The 26,668-nt window shown below is 33.5% G+C and overlaps 2 protein-coding genes across 2 annotated transcripts in view; one reads left to right on the top strand and one right to left on the bottom strand.

Annotated features, from left to right (window-relative positions):
- The first annotated feature begins 387 nt into the window (after positions 1-387).
- On the top strand, positions 388-15,329 carry LOC144838435 (DNA-directed RNA polymerase II subunit RPB2). Its single transcript, XM_078693787.1, has 22 exons — positions 388-528; positions 1,131-1,357; positions 3,714-3,826; positions 4,221-4,599; positions 4,999-5,163; positions 5,330-5,526; positions 5,817-6,000; positions 6,389-6,511; positions 6,748-6,891; positions 7,244-7,383; positions 7,724-7,835; positions 8,144-8,298; positions 8,817-9,015; positions 10,084-10,349; positions 10,740-10,834; positions 11,556-11,677; positions 11,953-12,081; positions 12,410-12,499; positions 13,001-13,222; positions 13,513-13,673; positions 14,087-14,282; positions 14,623-15,329. The coding sequence occupies exons 1-22, from the start codon at positions 510-512 to the stop codon at positions 14,713-14,715; spliced, it is 3,531 nt and encodes a 1,176-aa protein (XP_078549913.1). The 5' UTR covers positions 388-509; the 3' UTR covers positions 14,716-15,329.
- A 2,189-nt stretch (positions 15,330-17,518) lies between these two features.
- Positions 17,519-26,668, bottom strand: part of LOC144838416 (cilia- and flagella-associated protein 46-like) — a 105,622-nt gene continuing 96,472 nt past the window's right edge. Inside the window, exons 42-62 of the mRNA XM_078693756.1 lie at positions 26,450-26,538; positions 26,063-26,198; positions 25,826-25,972; positions 25,363-25,433; positions 25,169-25,247; positions 24,913-24,999; positions 24,548-24,682; positions 24,271-24,360; positions 23,933-24,022; positions 23,658-23,840; positions 23,259-23,356; positions 22,755-23,025; positions 22,222-22,340; positions 21,833-22,020; positions 21,534-21,616; positions 20,655-20,715; positions 20,229-20,373; positions 19,978-20,090; positions 19,438-19,519; positions 18,896-19,032; positions 17,519-18,532 (exon numbers count right to left, since the gene is read on the bottom strand). Of these exons, the coding sequence (XP_078549882.1) occupies positions 18,207-18,532; positions 18,896-19,032; positions 19,438-19,519; positions 19,978-20,090; positions 20,229-20,373; positions 20,655-20,715; positions 21,534-21,616; positions 21,833-22,020; positions 22,222-22,340; positions 22,755-23,025; positions 23,259-23,356; positions 23,658-23,840; positions 23,933-24,022; positions 24,271-24,360; positions 24,548-24,682; positions 24,913-24,999; positions 25,169-25,247; positions 25,363-25,433; positions 25,826-25,972; positions 26,063-26,198; positions 26,450-26,538 (2,730 nt within the window). The 3' untranslated portion in view covers positions 17,519-18,206. The remainder of the gene's footprint in view (positions 18,533-18,895; positions 19,033-19,437; positions 19,520-19,977; positions 20,091-20,228; positions 20,374-20,654; positions 20,716-21,533; positions 21,617-21,832; positions 22,021-22,221; positions 22,341-22,754; positions 23,026-23,258; positions 23,357-23,657; positions 23,841-23,932; positions 24,023-24,270; positions 24,361-24,547; positions 24,683-24,912; positions 25,000-25,168; positions 25,248-25,362; positions 25,434-25,825; positions 25,973-26,062; positions 26,199-26,449; positions 26,539-26,668) is intronic.

The raw sequence follows: 26,668 nt of genomic DNA, 5'->3' as shown, positions 1-26,668 counted from the left end.
AAATGATAAAATACAGAATAGATTATGTACTGAATGTGTAATTTATATATTTCTTTGGTATAAATAATTGATAATAAATTATTACACAGATGTAGAACAATACTCAAAGGAAGGAATTTTTTTAATTTTTTGCTGCTATGGTTCATTCAATTACTATACTGCTATTTATTCAGTATATCAAAAGAAAATCCAATATCTTCAAGATTGGCAGGTATTAGTACCAGGCCGGCGAAATGTTCATGTCATACTTAATTTCATGCATTATTCATGATTTCTGCCTGATTTTGATATAATGGCCTTCGTTTTGATAAAAAATAAATGTGTTGATGTGTAGCGCCCTCTCCTAAAAACACAATATAGTAAAAAAATCAAATTCAACGAGATTGATCGGATGCAGAGAACGAATAGTGAATGAATAATCCAAGTACATCATCTTTATTTCTGTACTTGGTTATGGTATTTTTATCGTAATTGTTAAAATAATAACCAAGAAATATATTTAGATAACTATGTATGATCCCGAAGAAGGTAAATATATATACTTCTATTGATCAATATAACAACCGAGTACTGTACACAAAATGTTAGCCATCGCATCGGCTTATCTTCAGCTATCGGCCTAGCCTCTACTCAAACAGTTATAAGAATCGGAGGCCTACCCCCAGCGTAGGCCCTAGGCCTAAATGTCTAGGCCTAGTAGGTTATCTAACCTCATCATCAATCATGATATAGTTCTAACTAGGATAGAGGGCTAGGCCTGGCCCTCTCTAGCCTAGGCCTAGCTAGTGACAAGTGTAGTAGTAGTAGTAGGCCTAGCTAGGCCTAACTAGAACCTGGTCTATCTAGGCTAGGCCTCCTTCCTAGGCATATAATAGGCTAGGCCTACCTAACTAAAAAGCCATTTAGTTAGGTATGTCTAGACCTAGGCTAGAAGCTGATAGTATTTGAATCCAAGAAACGGCTACTAAAAAGGGTCTGATATGACCCACCAGCCTCTACAGTGAGTTATGATGAGGCCTAGGCCTACCACTACAGACATGTATGCTAATTGATAGCTTATTTAGAAAGAGGCAACTTATTCTCTTAACACCGCGTTAACAAATTAATGTTTTTTTTTTTTTTCAAATCAGAATATGAAGATCAAGATGATGAATCGGATGAAATCACACCAGACTTGTGGCAGGAAGCATGCTGGATCGTCATCAGTTCTTACTTTGATGAGAAAGGTCTTGTACGGCAGCAATTGGATTCATTTGATGAATTTATCCAGATGTCTGTGCAGAGGATCGTTGAGGATGCACCAGCCATAGAACTACAAGCTGAATCACAGCATACTTCAATAGAAAATGAAGTGCCTGTAAGTTCCTTTATTAACAGTTAAAAAGTTCTTTCTAGTTTAACATAACAAGTAGTCTGGGCTCCAGACGGAGTTTTGTCTTAACATTAGTAAAAATAGGGATACCGAGGGCTGACTCCATTTTCATTACCACGATTAAACAGCGCGCACGTTACTATGCGCGCAATGTCATTGACGCGGTGTTTTTTTACTTTGGTAAACACTTTTTATTAGGTAATTATTCTGAAAATAAATTAATTACGAAAATATCCTTTTGAGTAAATATTTATTTACCTATTAATCTATAAGATAAAGTATTATTTATTTCCATTTCATTCAACCAAAAATGTGAATATAGTGGTTAAAAGATCGTTATCGCCTAGCGCGTATAGACTTTGTTTACTACGAAACCCTCTGAAGGCTCAATGACCTACCATTTTCAACCTTATTTTTGTAGTTGAGCCTCTTATGACCTCAAAATGTTTTTTATTCCTACACCAAGATAATATAGTTCCACATACCATGTGCTTGTTACTAAGAAAAATATTAATTTTAAGTGCTAAAAAAACAGTTTTATCCCGATATGAGGCCTTTATGATTCGAATATTTCATAGTAACAACCCATATACCATGAAAAATATCCGTTTTGTCCATTTTTAAAATAATTTTTGGAAAATTCCGAGAGGCTCAACTACAAAAACACCATTTTGTGGTATGATGTCATTGCAAGCCAATCAAACCTCTGCATTCGACCGCTCCGCAGGTCTCACGGTTGAACGATTTTGGATTCTCGCCCTTTGATTGGTTGACGCGAATCAACACACAGCGGAATAATTTTCTCGCGAGTGCCGTGAAGTCACATGGTCTAAGGCCTGTCCAATTACACGTGAAAATAATGCATTGAAATTCTTCGAATGAAGTTAAATTAACACTTTTTTTTATATAATAAATAAGTAATATCATATTTTATTGAATTTTACAATGTTGATATACAAATTATATTACTTAAAACCATGATTTTATTTAATTATTTTTACGAAAAATGGCTAGTTCATACAATTGTCGACTGAGGGCGCAATTTGTTTACATCGTTCGTGGCTGAAAACGATCATTTTCGACGATGTTTTAAACCCTATATTTCGAAAACTACAAGTCATATTTTCATAATTCTTTCTTTATTATAATATTGATACAAAATACTAACAGCCAATGTATAATTTGTTTGAAAAATATTAACTTTTAATTTTACATCGTTATCCCTAGTAAAAATATAAATATTTTTGCACATATGGCGTTTCATACGTGTATTACTTGAGTTTGGATACTCCGTCTGGGGAAACATGCACAAGTCACATGGTTTGACACCAAGAATTCTTGGTGCATAGATTATCCAGTTCACTAGTTTCAGCCGCATGCGATTGGCTACTCACTCGTACGCTGTTTTAATATTCATATTTTAGAATTTCAAAGACTCACAACAACTAAGATGATGCGCATGCGCTATGTTACGTTCAGACAATGTGTGGAGACGTACACACGTGTGTTCTTTTGTACATTGATGAAAGTTTCTGAAGGCTAAAAATGATTTTATATGCCTAGGTAGTAGTCTGGTAAACATTTGATGGGATTTTCTCCAAGAGCATGAAAACTCTTCTTGATAATGATAGGCTAGCTTCTCCGCAAATCAAACATTGAATGGATTTATTATGTGGAGACCCTGTCCTCCTTCCTAGCCTGTCCTATCTGTGTGGTGGTGTAGCTCTGTTGTGTGCCGGTGGTGGTATGTACCTTATTGACGTTTTATGGCAGGTCATAGGCCTACGTACGAGTTGAGTAGGCCTACGAAGGAGGCCTAGACAATTAATAAACAAAACAACTTGGCAACATGATTTTATATTTCAGTTGTTCAGTCTCGATCGTACATTCAGCACTGTACGTACTCGATCTTTTCATTTTTAAACAAAATTATCATTGGTTGATTCGAAATCCATCTTTACATACCGCCCGCCCCATATAGCCAAATACGGTATGATAACCTACGTCATTCTTATCGGATGTTTGCGGTCTGCAAATCGATTTCTATACGTGTTTCACAAGTCTGTATTTTCAGACAAAAATCAAAACGACGACGTGTGGAATGACATAAAAAAGACAATAAATACAGACTTGGAGCAAGTCTACATAACAAGGAGAGTTAACTGTTTATGGGAACTACTTACTGTACCATGTGTTAAAATTTATCTGCTTTTTATTGTTTTACTATCAGTTTCCATAATGAACATTTTTATTTACTATAAATTCCAATGCAGGTTAAAGCAAAATTAATGTACTAAAATCTGTTTTTTACAACATTTGTGTTTTGTGTTCTTGTTTGTAGAATCGGTATCTATTGAAGTTCGAGCAGATTTACCTGTCAAAACCAACGTTTTGGGAAAAAGATGGCGCTCCAAGCCCTATGATGCCTAACCAGGCTCGTCTCAGAAACTTAACGTAAGACGCCGTAAAGTATAAACCCACCTATTTACATAACTTGTTTGGATTAACCCCGAGGATAAACTTAGATAAAAACCACACTATTTTTAGTCACGTGCAAACGTGACTCTACAGGTCTGTATGGCGGTCGGTCGGTCTAACTAACTCAAATTTGCGCCGCGACTGCAGCCATGTATATGGCCTTGTTTTTTAGGCTTTTTTCCACAATGCGCTATATAAACCTGAATTGAGATTAAGATCCCCTATTAAGTGCATTGTTTTGTTCCAAAAGTGTGTTATTGATAGTTGTTATACTTGAATGTACACTGAAAAGGAATAATAAGAACCTAATAATAACATTACATGACAAGATGAACTTTTATGATGCTAATCACGTTTTTCTAACATTTAGATATTCAGCGCCACTTTACGTTGACATTACCAAAACGGTCATCAAAGACGGAGAGGAACCGCAAGAAACACAGCATCAAAAGACGTACATTGGTATGATACCTATAATGCTGCGATCTACATACTGCCTCTTAAGTGGACTAACCGATCGTGATTTAACAGAATTGAACGAATGCCCGCTTGACCCTGGAGGTTACTTCATCATCAATGGGTCTGAAAAAGTTCTAATTGCTCAAGAAAAGATGGCAACAAATTCTGTTTACGTATTTAAGAAGAAGGATAGCAAATACGCTTACACATCTGAGATTCGATCGTGTTTAGAGAACTCGTCACGTCCAACGAGTACGCTGTGGGTCCACATGATGGCTAAAGGTGGCCAGGTGAGTCAAAACAGTTACTTTTAAAATACAAGTAATATTTAAGTGTAAAACATATGTAAAACAGAGGCTACATCTATACCTGATATGTTTTTATCCTGTATAAATATGTTTTAAATAAATAAATAAAAAATAAAATAACAAAAGTGTACAGCTTGGCTTTATGTGGAATGTTAACAGACAAATCAAAATCAATTATATGTTGAGGCAGTTTTAACTCTAATATAAGTACACTGTAGTCTGTTTACAACATTCAAGATTATATTTTGCTAATTGTTGGGCTAAAATGTATTATGTTAAATAAGTACAGCCTTAATTAATTAACAGTCAATAATATTTGTAGACAAATGTTCTTATATTTAGAATTTTTCCGACACAAATTTTTTTTTATTTTTTTTATAGGGATCACGAAAGAGTGCAATTGGGCAAAGAATTGTGTCAGTATTACCATACATTCGTCAGGAAATCCCGATAATGATCGTATTCCGTGCTCTTGGTTTTGTATCTGATAGAGATATTTTAGAACACATTATTTATGACTTTGATGATCCTGAAATGATGGAAATGGTAAGTGTACTACTGCAGAAACTAATAGAAAATAACAAGAATCATTTTGACATTTTCTTTCTTTCACAATTGTAATGCAGAGCAACCATTTATAAAGAGTTGTCATACACTTTTACAAAATAATGATTTTAATGTTTAATCAATTTATTGTTTCTGTTTTTTATAGGTGAAGCCCTCTTTGGATGAAGCTTTTGTTATCCAAGAACAAAATGTCGCCCTCAATTTTATTGGTGCCAGAGGAGCACGTCCTGGAGTAACTAAAGACAAACGCGTGAAATATGCCAAAGAAATTCTACAGAAAGAAATGCTGCCTCACGTGGGTATAGCTGAGTTTTGTGAAACCAAAAAGGCTTACTTTCTTGGGTAAGAATGTTAATTATAAATAGAGAAAGAATTTCTGCCTCACATCATATGTGTTACTCTTGACATTTTATAGTCCACATTTGTCCAGCAGCATTGAAAGAAGTGACCCCTGCCAAATATAATGGCTAGTTTCAATAGATAAATAGATCTTTTTGTTTGAAAAATATTGTATACTATTATTTAAGTTCACACAGTTGTTCCAACTAGTAGACAATTATTATTAATTTCATATCATCACTTATTTTTGAGGTGTAACTGTAGATAGCTGATAATTTTATTTTTTATTTTAGTTACTGTGTACACAGGCTTCTACTGGCGTCAGTAGGTAGGAGGGAATGTGATGACAGAGATCACTATGGTAACAAGAGGTTGGATTTAGCCGGTCCTCTTCTAGCGTTTCTTTTTAGAGCACTTTTTAAAAATCTGATGAAAGAAGTTAGAATGTATGCGCAGAAGTTCATCGACAAAGGAAAGGTTTGTTATATTTTGTATTCATTCAAATCAAGCTACAAATTAATTTTTTATTTCCTATTCATTCATTCATTTTACTTTTATTTCGGATTCACATCCATAATTACAAAATCAATCGCAGCACATTAAAAAAAAAAAAAAACACCGGTATCAGATCATCTCAGGATCTCCACAATTTTGTATTGGAGCTGGATGATTCAAATGATGATACCATAATACATTCTATCATTGCAGTTTTGCTTGCAGACATTCTCTGTAACAATGAACTTAAGTACAAGTTCTTTACTATAAGTTTGGTTGCTTTGAACCTTATTTGTAATAATGATTAACTGGATGTTTTACAGACATTTTAACATTCTTTTTAAATATAAATAATTTATGAATATTTAAGGATTTCAACATGGAGCTGGCAATTAAAACGCGTATTGTAACAGATGGGCTCAAGTACTCGCTGGCTACAGGGAATTGGGGAGATCAGAAGAAAGCTCATCAAGCAAGGGCTGGCGTCTCACAGGTATGTGTTCATAATATATCAAAGCAAAATTCAGTTGGAATACATGTGTTTTTCTCATTGTATCCAAGACCATTTGAATTATCCACCCTTTCTAAACCATGTATACAATTGTAATGTGTTAAAATCCCTTTTTATTTTAAATATTTTAAAATAACCAGCCAATAATTAATAAAATAAGTTAAACCAAACTTGTTATCATGCTTACATACAGGTTGATATTTTACATTTCATTACAGGTGTTGAACCGTCTCACCTTTGTATCAACTTTATCTCATTTACGACGTCTCAACTCACCTATTGGGAGAGATGGTAAACTAGCTCGACCTAGACAGCTACACAACACCCATTGGGGTATGATATGTCCAGCTGAAACACCTGAGGTACGAATAAAACATTCAAACTACTATTTAATTAATGCATGTTACAAAACTTGGTACACTATTTAAAAAGAGGAGGATATCGTATCCCAGTGTGCTGATCTAGGCACTGCACTGCATGTCGGCTGCTGTGTGTCTGTAGAGGTCCTGATTTGAATTTCCTTAGTTTCCAATTAAGCTTGGGTATGATTTATATTACTGTGAACTGAGAATGCTTGATTTTGTGTTAATCAAGAAGGATTACAACCATTTTGCATGGTTACAACATTACCATAATCATATATTAAAAAATCATCGGTTGCAAACATAGTATAGGTTAAACCAAATCACCTGTATTAGTTCATGTTTTGTTCAGGGTCATGCAGTAGGACTAGTGAAGAACCTAGCGTTAATGGCCTACATCTCTGTAGGGTCACAACCAAGCCCTATCCTGGAGTTTTTGGAAGAATGGAGTATGGAAAACTTGGAAGAAATTGCGCCTGCTGCCATCAATGAGTGAGTTGGTCATGTGATCATTACATCATGTTTATAAATAGAAATCAGTAGATATTGTAATTCTAATGTTTTTACCTGTGTGGTACATTTATAACAAATAATGATTATTTAGTTAGTTTTGTAATATTTATTCAATCAAAATAAATAACATTCATAAATAGCAGCATAATAAAAACATTCTAAAATGATGGCATATTTTACACTGATGTTTGAGATATGGTCTAGAAGCATATCCACACTCAATCAAATCCCTTAACAAAACAAAATATTTGAAGTAGTTGAATAAAGAAATATATAATGTCAATTTTCTAGTGAATGTATGCTTATTATTGTATTTCAGAGCAACAAAGATCTTTGTGAATGGTTGTTGGGTTGGTATACATAGAGACCCAGATCAGTTAATGAACACACTCAGAAAGCTAAGAAGGCAGATGGATATCATTGTATCAGAGGTACATACAACATGAATATTTGATAAAGAAGAGATTTTAGGAAACAAATTATTGATTTCCTTTAGTAAAAAAAAACATTTTGTCTCTGATAACCCATAAAAATAAAATGATATAAAACAAAAAAACAGAAGTTATTGTGCATACATAGTTTACTCTTAATAGTTACTCTTAATCACCACAAATCATTGCTAATACATATTGGTAATATTAAACTATATAAATACTGTACTATAAGATTTTTATGAACAAATATTTTTGTACTATATTTCAGTAAAATTATTAACTGTAATGTCAAACTTCCCCTGTAGGTATCAATGGTACGAGATATTCGCGAGAGAGAAATTAGGATATATACTGATGCTGGAAGAATCTGTCGCCCTCTTCTGATTGTGGAAAACCAAAAGTTACTGTTAAATAAGCGTCATATTGAGCAGCTAAAAGAAAGAGAATACAATAACTACAGGTAACTCTTGATAGATGATATAATACTGTTTTATTATTTTTAAATATTTGACACCAATTGTAGCAGGGTACATATATGCCAGTTCTTGTTTCATTTAGTTTCTTGCTCTGTATTCGGATTATTCCACCAGCTACTTGTTACTTATGTGTGCACCCCTACAATTTAACTATATTATTATATTGTTTGAATGTATTGTTTGAAGGTTTGCATCGCGAAATCAAATGTTGATATAAATTTTGCGGTACACCACGTATGTTAGTTATGAAAAGAACTGTTGAGTTTCTTGACGTTTTGATCAATATGCTTTGATCGTCCTCACGAGTGAGAATGCAGAAAGTCCAGGAAACTTGGAATATAGCCATTTTATGCATTTTCTCCTCAATATTAAATAAAAAATGTATATATCATAAGCATCATGGGTTTTACTCCACCTCTGTATTACCTCAGATGCTTAAACAGTACAGTGCTGTTGAATAAGTAATGAAACAAAAAACATTGATAATTTTGTCTAAATATAGTTGGCAGGATTTGGTGGCAAGTGGAGTTGTAGAGTACATTGATACAAATGAAGAAGAGACCATCATGTTGGCAATGAGTCCAGATGACTTGCGTGAGAAGGGTCTTGGATACTGTTCTACATACACACATTGTGAGATCCATCCATCTATGATGCTTGGTGTGTGTGCATCTATCATCCCATTCCCTGATCACAATCAGGTGAGAGGCTAAAGCCATTCTTACATACATCAACATACATCTAACATTGGATACTGTTCTACATACACACATTGTGAAATCCATCCATCTATGATGCTTGGTGTGTGTGCGTCTATCATCCCATTCCCTGATCACAATCAGGTGAGATGCTAAAGCCATTCTTACATACATCAACATACATCTAACATTGGATACTGTTCTACATACACACATTGTGAAATCCATCCATCTATGATGCTTGGTGTCTGTGCGTCTATCATCCCATTCCCTGATCACAATCGGGGGAGATCCTAAAGTCATTAATCTAACATACATCAACATACAACTTACATTGGATACTGTTCTACATACACTCATTGTGAGATCCATCCATCTATGATGCTTGGTGTGTGTGCATCTATCATCCCATTCCCTGATCACAATCAGGTGAGATCCTAAAGTCATTAATCTAACATACATCAACATACAACTTACATTGGATACTGTTCTACATACACTCATTGTGAGATCCATCCATCTATGATGCTTGGTGTGTGTGCATCTATCATCCCATTCCCTGATCACAATCAGGTGAGATCCTAAAGTCATTAATCTAACATACATCAACATACAACTTACATTGGATACTGTTCTACATACACTCATTGTGAGATCCATCCATCTATGATGCTTGGTGTGTGTGCATCTATCATCCCATTCCCTGATCACAATCAGGTGAGATCCTAAAGTCATTAATCTAACATACATCAACATGATTGTACCAAAACTTACATTTTAGGATTCTAAGAATTAGTCACATCCTGCATTGCATATTGCATTGACATTGAGATATGCTTCTTGCCCAATTCCCTCACATAATCTTACTTTATAATATAGATATTGATTTTTAAGTTTTTATATCTGTAAAGTTGTACTAATTTCAGCCTTTGGCTGTCTGTATGATTGAATAAATATACATTGACTAATATTGCATATTATGTATAAGTCCTATAATTCTATAATCAAAACCTCCTATTTATATTGATAAAACCTATATTGATATTAACATCTTTTACTCTGATTCTACAGTCCCCACGTAACACGTACCAGTCAGCTATGGGTAAGCAAGCTATGGGAGTGTACATCACAAACTTCCACGTTCGAATGGACACGTTAGCCCATGTGCTCTACTACCCACAGAAACCACTCGTCACCACACGTTCTATGGAATATCTACGTTTCCGTGAGTTGCCGGCTGGTATCAATTCCATCGTTGCTATTGCATCATACACGGGTTACAACCAGGAAGATTCTGTTATCTTAAATGCTGGCGCTATTGATAGAGGATTTTTTAGGTTTGTTTAAACTCATTTTTGTTCTACTTTTTACAGATAAATCAAAATTTTGTTTAAGGATATGGAAAATAGATTTAAACCCCATGATTAATAAGTAAATATGTTTAAAATATAATTTTTTTTTTAATTGAATATAATATAAAATAAACAGATTTTTAAAATGGTACTGCTTTGATAAATCTAGAAGATTAGAAATCTACATGCTTTGTACATTCATCAATTCTATACCAACCTTTTGTTTTAAAAATAAAATGTCTTTTTTGAATAAGCTAATTTATGAATTTACTCAGAACGTTCTGATCTCTGTGTGATAGGCAACACTTATTTCATATTAATTTCTCACCTTAATATTTTTTTAATATTTATTTATGTAATGTTGTTTACGTACAGATCTGTGTTCTACCGTTCATATCGTGACTCGGAATCTAAGAAAGGTTTAGATCAGGAAGAGCTGTTTGAAAAACCGTCAAGAGAAACGTGTCAAGGTTTGTTAGTTCAGTTTACCAGTTCATTGACCTGTTCCACTGGAAACTCCCTGTTTTGAAAATAATGTTTGTATCACCGGAACTGTAAAATATGAATGAATTGGTTAGAAAATGTTTTAATTTTAAGGACAATAAACCAATATCGCACATCAACAATACCACATGTTGACTAATCAGCATGGGAAGTTAAATGATGGTACAATACTTGTTTGTCTGTGTGGTTAAGGGATATACCTCTACGTCATACAATATCGCATATATACACGATTAGACACCACAACGTTTTTAAGTTGAGTTAAAAATAGTAAAAACAAGATATTTTCCTTTCTTTGACGTAAATCTCAACCACAGATGACATGACATCAGCAAATTATTAATGACATATTAACACCATGGAGGTATGATATCACAATCACAATTGACTAAGCAGGAAGTAATAGTCTGGGTGTCAGCCTTTTGTTTTTTTGTGCTATTACCGATACAGTATATTAAAGTTAATTCTATATTAAGTGTTGGTCCTTATGCAGGGCATGATATACCTTACCAGCATATGTGCATTGTCCATTTTTACCTAACCTAACTACTATGCTTAAAAATGTAATAGTTTAGATTTGGGTCCAGGCACAATAGCCTGGAGTAGTCCATAAAAAACCTACTGGACGAGCAGTACATCTATTGGACTTGTAAATTGTCATTATCAGTTGATTAACTTCTTTAACAGGTATGCGTCCAGCTGTTTATGACAAGTTAGACGATGATGGTATCATTGCTCCTGGATCCAGAGTATCTGGTGATGATGTACTCATCGGCAAAACTGTCACACTTCCAGAAATCGATGATGAAGTAAGAACTTTGTTTAGAATAATTTTGCTTTGATTTATTACTGTGCATTCAACAGTTTATTAATATAATATCTTGCATTCCTAAACATATGTACAATAATCATTGTGGGTGAATATAAACCCATTAAACTTGTTGTATATCCTTCTTTCAATTTTAATACAACAGAATAGTTATGATTCTTAAGACAAATGTGTCCAGAGAGTAACAAACAAAAAATGTGTCCAGAGAGTAACAAACAAAAAATGATCAAAATGGAAATGTTTTGTGTCTTTCAGCTTGAAAGTTCTGTAAGACGTCATCAGAAGCGTGATGTGAGTACGTTCATGAGACGTAGTGAGACTGGTATCATTGATAAAGTCATGATAAGCATCAACAATGATGGTTACAAGTTTTGTAAAATAAAGGTTGGTAAATACTAATATTTGTCTTGATTTAGAGTCTTTTTGTTTTTCTACAAACAAACAAAATGGTCAGAACTGTGGGTCAAAGAAGAAGGGTGGTGGATGGTGATAGGATGGATGCTAAAGGTTTTTATCAATGAGTTTGGTCTGACAGAACATGTTCTGTTAGATATTTGCCACTGATATTCATACACTAATTGTTTACCATATTACTTACAGTGGGTCAAAGTAGAAGGGTGGAGTTCTGAATGTTTCATCAATTTTTATTTTTTTTGTGAATACATTCATACATCCTAATTGTTTACCATATTACGTTCTGTTTTTTATGTAGGTACGATCTGTACGTGTACCACAAATTGGTGATAAGTTTGCCAGTCGTCATGGACAAAAGGGAACATGTGGTATTAAATATAGAATGGAGGTATGCTATACAAATTACTGAGTTTGATTTACCTTGAATTTTTATTTAAAACACAATTTTATAGAGAAATAATTGAGTGACTTTCTATAGTAAAGTTAATGCCGTGGTTCACCAAATTAAATATGTATATGTCACCATTACTCTACTGATTGCACCTTTTACTAAACGGGATAAAGTATCAAGGAATGAACTAAGATCCAAAATGTATTGGTTTAGCCAACACCTGACTTTACTTGATGCTTAGCTTCCTCCACTTAAATGCATAGCAAATGCTTAGCTTATACCTAAACTTAAATGCATAGATGGATGCTTAGCTTCCTCAACTTAAATGCATAGCGAATGCTTAGCTTATACCTAAACTTAAATGCATAGATGGATGCTTAGCTTCCTCAACTTAAATGCATAGATGTTTTGTTATTATATATAATAATATATACCACAGTATACAATGTTCTTAATAGTACAATACTAAAGTAAGTTATTGTAATGTTATTTTAACAGGACATGCCGTTTACATGTGAAGGTATCACACCTGATATAATCATCAACCCTCATGCTATTCCTAGTCGAATGACCATCGGTCATTTAATCGAGTGTCTTCAAGGAAAGGTGTCGGCCAATAAAGGCGAGATTGGTGATGCCACGCCCTTCAACGACTCAGTTAACGTACAGAAGATTTCTACACTGTTGAATGACTATGGGTATCATCTCAGAGGCTATGAGGTAACTAGTTTGTGAAACCTAGACTTAAGCTCTGTTTATACTATCAAACTTTATGTGTCAACAATATGTGATGTGCCCATATATGGACATGATGATGTCATCACTACCATATTTGACCATATCACTACCATATATGGACACATCACATTTTTTTGTCGTAAAGTTTGATAGTGTAGACAGAGCTTTACTTTATGTGGCAAAAAAATGTGATGTACCCATACATTTATGCTGTAAAGATAAAGAAACCCATGTATTTTTAGATCAACCATTAACTGTCTTTTGTTTGCTAGGTGATGCACTGTGGTTTTACTGGACGTAAGCTTGGCACACAGATCTATCTAGGCCCAACTTATTATCAGCGTTTGAAGCATATGGTGGATGACAAGATCCATGCCAGGGCTAGAGGACCTGTTCAAATCCTTAACAGACAGCCTATGGAAGGAAGATCCCGGTAATTTTCTTTTCATTTATTTTCATGACGTAAATTACTATTCAATTATGGTAATATGATACACTAGTATTCCTAGCAAATATTATTAAAATTATATGCTGATATTCTTAGCAAATATTGAAATGATATTCTAGACTATAATGATATAATAGACTATAATGATATACTAGCCTGGTATTCTAAGCAAATATTAAAATGTTAATACTAGACTGGTATTTGTAGCTAAACACATCAAACTAAATTAGTACAAAAGTGCCAAAATCAAACCAAACCAATTCAATTTATTCCGGATTTCACATGAATAATACAAACTATCATAACACAATGCTATACCTGAGGTCGCCAACAGCAAACTCAATCACTTTCAATGAAACCACTACATTAAATGCTATGTTATGTATTGTTTTTTTCAGCGATGGAGGTTTGCGTTTTGGAGAAATGGAGCGTGATTGCCAAATCGCTCACGGTGCTGCTAATTTCCTGCGTGAGCGTCTGTTTTTCGCATCTGATCCTTACCGTGTGCATGTTTGTAATCTTTGCGGGTTGATCGCTATTGCTAACCTTAAGAACAACACATTTGAATGCAAGGGATGCAAGAACAAAACTCAAGTAAGAAAACATAAAGATCATCAGATTATGTCAACTCCCCCTCCCCCCTCCCCCAACCACTAATATTGAACAATAATATTACATTTCTTCTAGCCTCTTTAAAACTATAGGCCAATATATGCACACATATAACATTTAACAATGGTTGAAAAATCCCTGCGATATAGCTAACAAGTTTTGTATGAAAAATGGGTAAATTTGCACCCTTTTATATTTTGATAAGACATGATTCTATGACAATGGATGGATGATGTAATATATGCACACATATAACAATGTTTAAAGCACATACTAAGACTTTTGAAAATGTTTCAGTATTGTTTTTTCTTACTTTTTTCAGATATCACAAATTTTAATTCCATACGCCTGTAAGCTGCTTTTCCAGGAGCTGATGTCAATGTCCATTGCCCCACGATTAATGGTCTGTTCTTGAAGACACCAACGCAACGTTTGTCATCGATAACATGGTGACAATTTCAATTGACAATTATGTAAGTAACTTACTGTCCGATAACTGGACATGCCAATGATAACTTTGATGTAAAGTGCTAACATACCTAACTTAACCGAACATGATACAATATTTAAAAGAGTATAAAATACAAAATCCAGGAGCTGATGTCAATGTCCATTGCCCCACGATTAATGGTCTGTTCTTGAAGACACCAACGCAACGTTTGTCATCGATAACATGGTGACAATTTCAATTGACAATTATGTAAGTAACTTACTGTCCGATAACTGGACATGCCAATGATAACTTTGATGTAAAGTGCTAACATACCTAACTTAACCGAACATGATACAATATTTAAAAGAGTATAAAATACAAAAAACATTGTTTTTTAAGCTTAGTTTATTAAGTACACAATGTAGTGATGTCACAAGATCGTAAATACATTGATTTCTAAAAAATTATGTTACCGTTTCATGTTGGCCACATGATATGATTAAAAACAATTGAAAGTTATTTAAGTTACTCATTTATGTAGGCCTTAATAAGTAAGTAATTTGTAAATATTTTGGTAAATAAATTTTTTGTGTAAACTTTTGAGTTTTAAGTTAATGTAGAAGTTACTGAAAACACATACTTGAATTCAGAAAGATTCATATTCTGTATCATAATATAATGTGACATGCTCAGAATTACATAATGTGTTCTCCGCATATTACCTCAATACATATATTTAAGTCAATATTTTGCATTTTTTTCTAAAAAAATCCTTCAACTGTAATAGTACAGGGATTTTTTCAAAAAATGCCCAAATTTTTACCCTTTTATTTTTTGACATAACTGCTTACTATGTGTCTATAAGATGATGATAACGCAATATGTAGCAATATTATCGCATAATAACAGTATTTTAAAAAGTGCGTATTTTGGCCATTTTTCGAAAAAATCCCTGTAATATAGTACAGGGATTTATTTAAAAAATAGCCATATTTCGACCTTTTTATTTTTTTAAATAAATGGTTACTATACGTCTATAAGATGCTTATAACGCAATATATGCACATATATAGCAATATTATTGCATAATAACAGTATTTTAAAAAGTGCGTATTTTGGCCATTTTTCAAAAAAAATCCCTGTACTATAGTACAGGGATTTTTTTCAAAAAATTGCCATATTTCGACCTTTTTTTTTTTGACATAAATGCTTACTATACGTCTATAAGATGCTTATAACGCAATATATACTCATATATAGCAATATTATTGCAAAATAACAATATTTTAAAAAGTGCGGATTTTGGCCATTTTTGGAAAAAATCCCTGTACTATAGTACAGGGATTTTTTCAAAAAATTGCCATATTTCGACCTTTTTTTTTTTTGACATAAATGCTTACTATACGTCTATAAGATGCTTATAACGCAATATATACTCATATATAGCAATATTATTGCAAAATAACAGTATTTTAAAAAGTGCATATTTTGGCCATTTTTCGAAAAAATCCATGTACTATTAGTACAGGGATTTTTTCAAAAAATGGCCATATTTCGACCTTTTTTTTTTTGACAAAAATGCTTATTATACGTCTATAAGATGCTTATAACGCAATATATACTCATATATAGCAATATTATTGCAAAATAACAGTATTTTAAAAAGTGCATATTTTGGCCATTTTTCGAAAAAATCCCTGTACTATAGTACAGGGATTTTTTCAAAAAATGGCCATATTTCGACCTTTTTTTTTTTGACATAAATGCTTACTATACGTCTATAAGATGCTTATAACGCAATATATACTCATATATAGCAATATTATTGCAAAATAACATTATTTTAAAAAGTGCGTATTTTGGCCATTTTTCGAAAAAATCCATGTACTATAATACAGGGATTTTTTCAAAAAATGGCCATATTTCGACCTTTTTATTTTTTGACATAAATGCTTATTATACGTCTATAAGATGCTTATAACGCAATATATACTCATATATAGCAATATTATTGCAAAATAACAATATTTTAAAAAGTGCGTATTTTGGTAATTTTTGGAAAAAATCCCTGTACTATAGTACAGGGATTTTTTCAAATAATGGCCATATTTCGACCTTTTTTTTTTGACATAAATGCTTACTATACGTCTATAAGATGCTTATAACGCAATATATGCACATATATAGCAATATTATAGCATAATAACAATATTTTAAAAAGTGCGTATTTTGGCCATTTTTGGAAAAAATCCCTGTACTATAGTACAGGGATTTTTTCAAAAAATGGCCATATTTCGACCTTTTTATTTTTTGACATAAATGCTTATTATACGTCTATAAGATGCTTATAACGCAATATATACTCATATATAGCAATATTATTGCAAAATAACAGTATTTTAAAAAGTGCGTATTTTGGCCATTTTTCGAAAAAATCCCTGTACTATAGTACAGGGATTTTTTCAAAAAATGGCCATATTTCGACCTTTTTTTTTTTGACATAAATGCTTACTATACGTCTATAAGATGCTTATAACGCAATATATACTCATATATAGCAATATTATTGCAAAATAACAGTATTTTAAAAAGTGCGTATTTTGGCCATTTTTCGAAAAAATCCCTGTACTATAGTACAGGGATTTAAAAAAAAAAAGGCCATATTTCGACCTTTTTATTTTTTGACATAAATGCTTACTATACGTCTATAAGATGCTTATAATGCAATATATGCACATAAATAGCATAATAACAGTATTTTAGAATCTTTCTTGGTATCTGCTCTTGGCTTATAAATAATTGCAATCATACATATATAAAAAAAAATAGTAATAATTAACACACACTATTTTATTCATATTAAATATAATTCATTTTGAAAACATTTGTATTTTATGAAACACAGGACAATGAAATCTAATAACCTGAATGTAAAATTTAAAGCAAAACATCATATATATACTATCACCAACAATATGTAAGCAAAAATAGAAACTGTGTCCTTCTTCAGGAATGGAAACTGTACTGAAGAAAAACAAGCAAACAGAGGGATAATGTAAGGGACTTAAGCTCTGGTGCCTCTGGGTTTAGCCAGTGAGCACTCATAGTTGTTATGCAACCTATTGTGCCGTGTGTGAATGTCATGATTATATTAATTAATTTACCTTGGCTTTTCGAACACTACACAAGTCCAGTTGATAAGGATTTATCATACCCAATGTAGTGATATTCCTAAATACAGTAGTGATATGTCATCATCATGTCCATATATGGGCACAACACATTTTGTCGTCAAATACAGTTTGATAGTGTAGACAAGGCTTTACACATAACATGTGTATACATTTTGATTAAATAAAAATAATTTAAATTTCAAAATTATGCATTTGTATTTGGTAAATTGACTGGCTCTGTTTCTGTCGTCCCAGATTACAAACAATCTCGACACCACCAAAAGCATTGCTGTTGACCTTTTACTGCTGGATGACCATCATGTTCGGTAGACCGTAACAGACGGCATTAAACCAGTGTCTACTTGTCACATCCTTCTCTGTGTATGCTTCATTCACATTCTCTTCATAAATTTGCTTACTCTCCAAAGTTTTTATTTCATTTTTTGATCTGTTCTTTGCAGAACCTGGTTTCTTATCGGTTTTACCATTCTTTGTTGACCCACGACCTACGGCGCTACTGTCGTCTACTCCCTCTTCTTCATCTTCAATTTCTCCTTCAGGTCGCCAATTTGGGATAAACAGACGTCGGACAGTCTGGCCTGTTGTTCGTCCAATCTCCAATAGACCTATGAATTACAAAACAATACTTTGTTATGACTCTTGTATCCCAGAGTATTGGTGTGGATGAGAGGGATACATGCATGTTTCTGCTCGCATTGTTTGAGTGGTGATGTGGTTGAGGTGGATAAACCACTTTTCACATAGTTTGGCATGTTCAGAAAACACAAACGGTTTCCTTGGAACTTGTTAACACAACTTGTTTTATAAAAAAACAATATCTTTTATGGCAATCAATCTTTCTTAACTTTGCTACCATCATTTGCTTTTACATTATTTAATTTATTTTATTACTTTGTGATGGTTTTTGCATTCTTGTGAAGAGTGAGTTAAGCAGTATGATTTTGATTACAACAAAAATGTTTATTCACCTTTGGATAAATTGTTGAAAGTGGAAGCATTGTCCTTGAGTGTACAGTGCCACTGATTAGCAATCAAGCAGCCAATACCGGTCATACTCAACAGCATTGATGTCTCCACAGGTTTCTCATGCTTCAGATCATTATGGCTGAAAAAAATAAACAGAAAACAAAAACATAAAATAGGTACATGTTTGGTAAGAAAACATTGAAATGACATCATTCCACTAAGGTTTCTATGACCTTCATACTTTAATAAAAATATCCTGGATTTATAAAGCGCTTAATGTTGAGAAACTAACTAAGTGCATGTACATATTATTATTCGGTCATTTTTGGATCAAACACATATGGAAACATACTCCAATAATGCAGCTAGTAATCAGCGCAAAGTTGGAACCTACGATATCATGATCAAGTCCAACATTTTATTTTACAATTGAACAAGGAAGCAGTGAGAAAAGAATTTATTTAATACTGTAAATTATCAGAAAGTTGCACATATTTATTCATTAATTCTGAATGTTAACTAATGAATGATCAAAAACACTTACGTTTTAATGACATCGATCTTGGATTGACGCAAGAAACTTTTATTGGTCTGGACAAGGTCCAATATTATGGCTAGTTTGCAGTCTAAAAGAATAGAAACGCTAAGGGTTATTTTGAAATACTGCTGATAATTGAAGGTATGGTATCTCCAACTCCAATGATTTATTTTTATTTAGGCACATCGTCAGGGACTATCAACAGATACAGCACAGGATGCTCTACAAGTAAAGTCTTTTGTCATGAGAACCAATCCTGACACCAGGATTTGAATCAAGGAATCTATAGGGGTCAGTAGTTAAGTGCTTTACTACCTAGCTATACTGGTCTGGTCAATATTATGACTAGTCATGGGATAGGAAGGCTTGTATTTCAACAGGTTGGGCTTTAGGAGGGCTTATACCTATCAGTAAATATTTTTAGTCGCGTGGACGCAACTCTATAGTTCACTATGTCGGTCGGTCGGTCTGGTATCACTATGCGTTTTAGCACGCGACTTATGGCTGTTGGCCTTGTTATAATTGTTATCAAATATTGCATCTTACCAGCCATATTGCTTGGTATCACTTTTGATGGATGTATGTAAGAAAACAATCTCTCCATTCCATAGAAGATGAAAGCAGAATTGTCTAACATATAGTTTTCCCACTCACCAACACTAGAAGAGAAAAGAAAATACTTGTTTAAAACCAAAATAAAATGTACATTGAGTAGTGTATAGTGATCAACAACACAGAATTCATGAAACAAGATGTTGACAGAAAAAAGTGTTCTGTCACTTTATACAGTAACTCACCTTGGGATATGATCACTACCCATAATGCCTTCCCAACGTGCAGTAAACTGTGTTTGGTAATTGGTTAATATCTCGTTCATGACATTCATAGGTTTGTCAATCTCATTGTCGGTTTGTGAACAGTCACTATAAGGGTCAACAATGTCTAAAACTCTTTAAGGAAATACAACATGAAGTAGTCTATGACTCAGTACAGTTTGAGGAGAGACAAATCGATGTCTCAGGCTTTACTTTCTTATGGTGGAGCTAGTAGATAATAACTCTTTAGTATTCCCAATATCTTTACATTTTATTGTATATAACATGAAAAATAAAGATTAATAAAATCAGACTTTGAACTATTAGATGACATTACAATGACAACCTAAAAAAATGTTAAGAATTATTTTTTCAGGGCGACAATACAAATATTATTTTAAAGGATACATCTAAAAGCATGTGTGTCAACACCAGAGCAGTGTGGAGGTACTTGACGGTCCAGTGGAAGCTGTTGAAAAAAAGAATATTATGAATCAGTGTGAAATAAAAGACGTTGAGTGAGTGTGGCCGAGCGGTTAAGACAGTGGAACCGAAATCCATAGCCATAACATTGGCAAGGGTTCGAGGCTCACTCGCTCCATGGTTCTGGTGGTAGAACAAGTCTTCTCGGATAAGGACTATAAACCGTAGGTCCAGTGTACATCTGGCTCATGTGCACTTTAAAGAACCTAGTACATCTTTCGAGACGAGTAGGGGGTTACCCCGGTGTACTAGTTCATTCATACACACACACTGTCGTGGACAGACGAATTGGCGCCGTAGTTGGCTGCCGATGTCACAATGGGACCCTTAATGGAGCAGTAGCCTTCAACTATGAAGTTTGCTCCTTAAAATTGAAGAAGAAGAAGAAGAAGACGTTGATATATAGTTTTTAATGAAAATATGGAATGTAAAAGAATAATGTTCGTCCACTCATGTTATCTTATGGATAATGAATAGGTCCGTGTACACTTATTCACTACAGTTATGTGCATTGTTTATGGGTGTACACAATTGGCTTTAGTGTGTATCTATTAAGGTTAGCTCCACAAGTTCACTCATGTTCTGGTATTAAACTCTTATGGACAAGGAATAGGTCCGTGTACACTTATTCACTACAGTTATGTTCATTGTTTATGGGTGTACACAATTTGTTTGTGTGTACCTATTAAAGTTAGTGCAACAAGTCACTAGACCGGTGTACTACAGGAGCAGATTAAAGAGCACATCACAGGGGAGGAGCTATATAAATATATAAAAGAAATCTTATTCAATCAAGATGCTTACAATTTTAACAGCCCTGTTCTTATCTTTTGCTTGTTTTGCTTTTAGAGCCTCTTTTTTCTTCTTCTCATCTAATTGTTCCTCAACTTAAAAAAAAAGAGAAAAAGATAATTGATAATTCATTTTAGAAATCAGGCAATTAAAACATTACACAGATCAACAAAAAAAACACCTCAGTTATAGGGTTGACTCCAGCTCTACAATGTAGAAGAGGAGGATCCCATATGTATGTATGTATTTTAATGAATAAACGGACTGAATTAATTATAAATCATAATGTTTAAAATAAAACAACTATTTACCCTCTGGTTCCTGGTGCCATCTGTTGTAGAGCATCTGGAATGAGAAATCTCGAGAAAGAGAAAAGATGGAAGGCGATGCCAGAAGTGGAAGAGCCTCTAGAGGTAGCTCCATTAGCCATTTGTCCGCCAGGATAATAACATACTCTTCCTGATTAACTTGTCCAGCTGATGCTGCATTATCCAGAGCCCTGAATAGAGGAATAAGAGAGAAAATGAATCGATCAATTTTGCTGCAATATCTTATAATATGTTATTGTATTTGTATTGACTGTCATTTTTAAAGTGTAGAGAAGATCTTGAAAAAAACAAGCTACTTGTCTTTCCTTGATGTCTATAAAATATTGTCTGTCATACTCTCTGAATTGGAAAGAAGTGGGATAATACTCTACCTAAAGGCAGGTTCCATGGCTGTTGTGATAGGAAGTAAATATTCATGCATCTTTTGTACAAGTTCAGAAAATTCAGCCTCAAGTTGTTCCTCTTCCAAGTCATTTTCTCTTGAAAAATCCTAAAACATAAACAATAGGAATATATATCTTGCAATTAAACATTTACAACATGGCAGTTTCATTACAATTTGATATTTGGTAAAATATTTATAAATATTACTGTAAATTCCAGACTCTGTGAAAGCAACTAGACTTTTATTGAGGTCCAAAACGTTCCAAATTCTTTTACCATTAAAAACACATTCGGAATAGAATAATTTCCAGAAAAACCAGACATAGGAGGTTGCCCGGTATTGGGAGAGTTTACTGTAAATAGTATTGGGAATATCTAACATTTATAAATGAATAAATTTGTGTAAAGTTGATCAATTTTTTTTTTACTGTTTTATGGTATGATAAACAAATGAGGGGGAGAGTGGGTGATGGAGAGGGTGATTTTTAAATCATCCACAAATGCTCATGACAATACAAACCTTCAAATCACTTTGTATATCTTCTGAGAGGTTTTCCATCATTTTGTTCCTCTGCACTTGTTGTGCTCTGCGATACTCAGCCTTCAACAAAGCCTGCATGACATTCACTTTGTGTTGTTTGAAGCGTTCCAAGAGGCTATCCAAAGCATCGATGTCAACCATTGTGCGCGTGACGCATGCCTTAGACGTGCTGGCAGCTACTCCTTTTTGTTTAGTTTCTTTACCACCAGTTGGTTTTGGTTTATCAAGAAGAGTTCCATACAAAATTGACCTTAAACAACAAAATGAACGTATTCAATCACATTGTAACAGTTCTGGTTCAACTCATTTTAATATTGAAATATAATTGAATACAACTATTGATTGATTGATCACTTTATTTCAGAATAAAAATTCCATATACAAAGAATAAAAATTCCATATACAAACAATACAAAACGGAAAATCACACTAAAATAGTGAAGAAATTTGAAAAGTTTTTAATTAATTGATATTCCCACTTACCTGTCTTCCGAGTGCTGGAGGACAAGAATGTTAAAATTTGCTGGTAAATCTTTTAATAAATCCAAATGGTTAGGATTAATCTTCAACTGTTTCCAAGCCTAGATAATTCAAGTTCAAGTTCAAGTTCAATAACATTTATTTAAATTAAAAAACAACAAAGTAATTAAAACTGCAGATATACTAAACTCTCTCGAAAACCAAAGTATCAACATTCTTTCTAGTATATTTAAAAACAGAGAGAGACAGAAAGGGGGAGCGAGAAAGGGGGAGTGAGAAAAGGGGAGTGACAAAGGGGGAGCGAGAAGTTGGGGGAGGAGAGAGGGAGTACAGTAATAATAAAATGATCAACTAAAAATACTTTACAAAGTTTCAATGTTTAAAAATGCTTCAAATATTTACCTGTGAATTTTCCATTAAATTTTGATCAAGAGCTTGCATAAGGTTTCCTCTGGATTGATTGCTGATGATGTTGTTTGACATCAGGTGTCTTCTTTGGTGAAGCAAAGCAGCTTGTTGACATCTACTGGGGTCTGGCTGACATCGCTCTAAAGCATCCATCATCACTGTTGAACATCGACAACTCTAAAACAACAATGGTTTTTTAGTAAGGAGATAAAAGACATTCTTCAGCCTAGTCTACAAACTTTTGCTACTGTTTGGAATGAGGTAATTACCTGATAAAGAGCCAGATACAATGATGATGTCAGAGGGTCATACTGGCCACAACATTCAACCATCTCTAGTGAGGCATTTGCTGCAAGATCCTACAAAGAAAAAAAAAGTTTTTACTTTCCTAAACATTCTATGAAAGAGACATTGTTCTTAAGAGAAATACCATCAGAAAATGCCATTGATTGCATTTGCTGAAAAGATGTGAAATATGTGAAGTACAATTTAGTTTCCAAATTTGGAAAATGTCATAGTATCCCTATTTTAATGTTCCTTTACTCATTTACTTTTCTTATTAAATATTTTCTTATTTTTGCAATGTATTCTTTGTAAGGTTACTTACAATAAGCTGTTCCTTCAAAGCTAGCTGGACACACTGACCGAGTGCCTCCGAAGCCTGGGTTAGATATATCAAGGAAGTGTCCTGATTAGCCTGGAAAAACAAATGATAAAATGTTGAATATTCTCTGGTATCCCATAATTCTATATAGGAACAATTTAATGGGCTCTTATACCTCTTTCATATCACCAAGCAAAACTCTGGTTTTCACACACACTGGAGCACCAACACCTGTATGTGTGTATGTAAGTAAACTCTGAGGTTTTGCTAGGCAATGTACCTGTGCATGCTTTGCTAATTTTGCCAGTTTTACAGCCTCTTTTGATGTTGTGCCCTCTATCTGCCCTTCTGTTGATTCTGTGTCAACTTCTTCATCTGCTTTTGCCACCGATGACGTTTCACTGGTACCAAATCCCTGTTGATATCAATTGGTAAATTAATTAATTAATTCAAATTCTTAAATTTCACTACACTTTCACAGTATATTAAGTGAACAAAAATATTATTAATATACACAGTAGTAGTACCCTATTAAAGGGATACCTTAGTAACAAAACATAGTGTTCCATGAATAGGATGTCCACTGAATAGGGGTGTTGCAAAGAAGGGGAAGAAAATCAAAATTTGAAGAAAATGAGTTTTTACCATAAGTTGTAAATCCCACAAGTTGGCTGAATCTGGTGAATTGTGAACTGCCATGATGCGTAAACATCGACCAATGTTGTACAGAGTCTAAATAAAACGAATACTATAATATTATATCTTGTAATTATTATCTCTTTATTATTTTATAAAAGTAGATTGTTAACATAAATAAATTATCGTGGTAGAAGGAATGTAAAGCATTGACAAAAATGAATATATATAATATCAGAAAATAGTAAATAGTAAACAAACTGACCTTTGCCCTCAATTCATGAATTGGCCCAGCAAGACTATGGGCTGCTGTCAATTCTATCAAGATCTTTGATGAGAGCTCACTAGAAACAAACACATTTTGAACAATCTATATGGCATCTGAAACATCTTTATTTTTAAAATATAAAATATTATTATATTTAAGATGGTTTCAATATATTTTCATATTTTATTTACCTTGTCAGGGTCTGCCATTTCATCTCTGTGTCAGTCAATGTTGGGGACTCTGCAATGTAAGTCTCCACAAGCTGAAATTGAATACATAAAACATTATTTCTGGAAACCAAACACAGAAAACCTAATGGATATTCAAAGGATGTCTTTGAGTTATATGTATATGTACATCAACGTATCTTTTCTTTTCCAAGACGTAAAAAAAAAACAACTCATTGAAAAAATGTTCTTTTAAGCTTATTTATTTTTATTTTATTTATTTATTCATTTCCCAACCAACAGTGAGCTCATGGTTCACCAATTACAGGAGGGAACACAGACAAACACGAACATATACAATAAAAAACATTAAACTAAACTACTAACAATGTTACGAAACTTACAGAAATTATTAATAAAGATTCCAAATCTTAATTAGTACATTTACAATACAACAGAGTAACAATCTTGTTTAAAATGCACTTACTTTTATAACAGACGGCTTACGTGCTTCAGTTATTTTATGCTTGCGTTCTTCGTTAGAATGGATAACAAAAATATCGATAAGCAACTCTGCCAGAGTGTTCTTGATAGCGCACGCTTGTCTCTGAATCGGCAACACAACACCACCCATCTAGAAATAAAGCCAACATTTTTTGATAGTGTAGACAGAGATTATCATTCGTTCCATTGCCTGTAAAACAATAATGTACCCATGGCATACCTGTTGTATTGCAGTCATACCAAGCACATCTTCCAATCTCTCATTGGTCAACTGCACAGCTTTTTCTATAAGTTCATATGCTTCTAACAGATAACTATGCTGTAGATCATGATTGTTGCTATCACACACAAACAACCTATAAAACAATATAAAAGTATCATACAATTATGAAGTCTGTTGGTAAGATTTCAAGTTGACCACTTTTTGACAGGGGCCTTTGGAATTGTTCCCTTTTTTTGCAACCCTGCACCACTTTAATTCTTGTGGCTACTGCAGTGTACAATGCTCCAATGATCAGCAAGTGATTCAAGTACATGCAAAGTGACAGATCAAATGATTCTATATACTGTGAACAGAAAACTATACACAGATAAATCTGTTGATTACCTTAGTACATTAGCATGTTGCTGCAAGACTTTTATTGCTTCGTTCATCTGTCCAGTTTCAAACAGTAAAGTGAAACTCTGTTCAAATTTCTATTAACAAAAAAAAAATTATAAATGTTAAAATTACATATTTTTATTTACATCACCTATTAGGCTTGGTTCCCACTTGGGATGCAACGCAAAGATGACCAATTACAAGCGATGGATTGTTCGAATGTCT

The sequence above is a fragment of the Antedon bifida genome, chromosome 3 (genome assembly GCF_963402885.1).
Source record: "Antedon bifida chromosome 3, ecAntBifi1.1, whole genome shotgun sequence".
Classification (NCBI taxonomy): domain Eukaryota; kingdom Metazoa; phylum Echinodermata; class Crinoidea; order Comatulida; family Antedonidae; genus Antedon; species Antedon bifida.
This window is presented reverse-complemented; position numbering and strand designations above follow the sequence as displayed.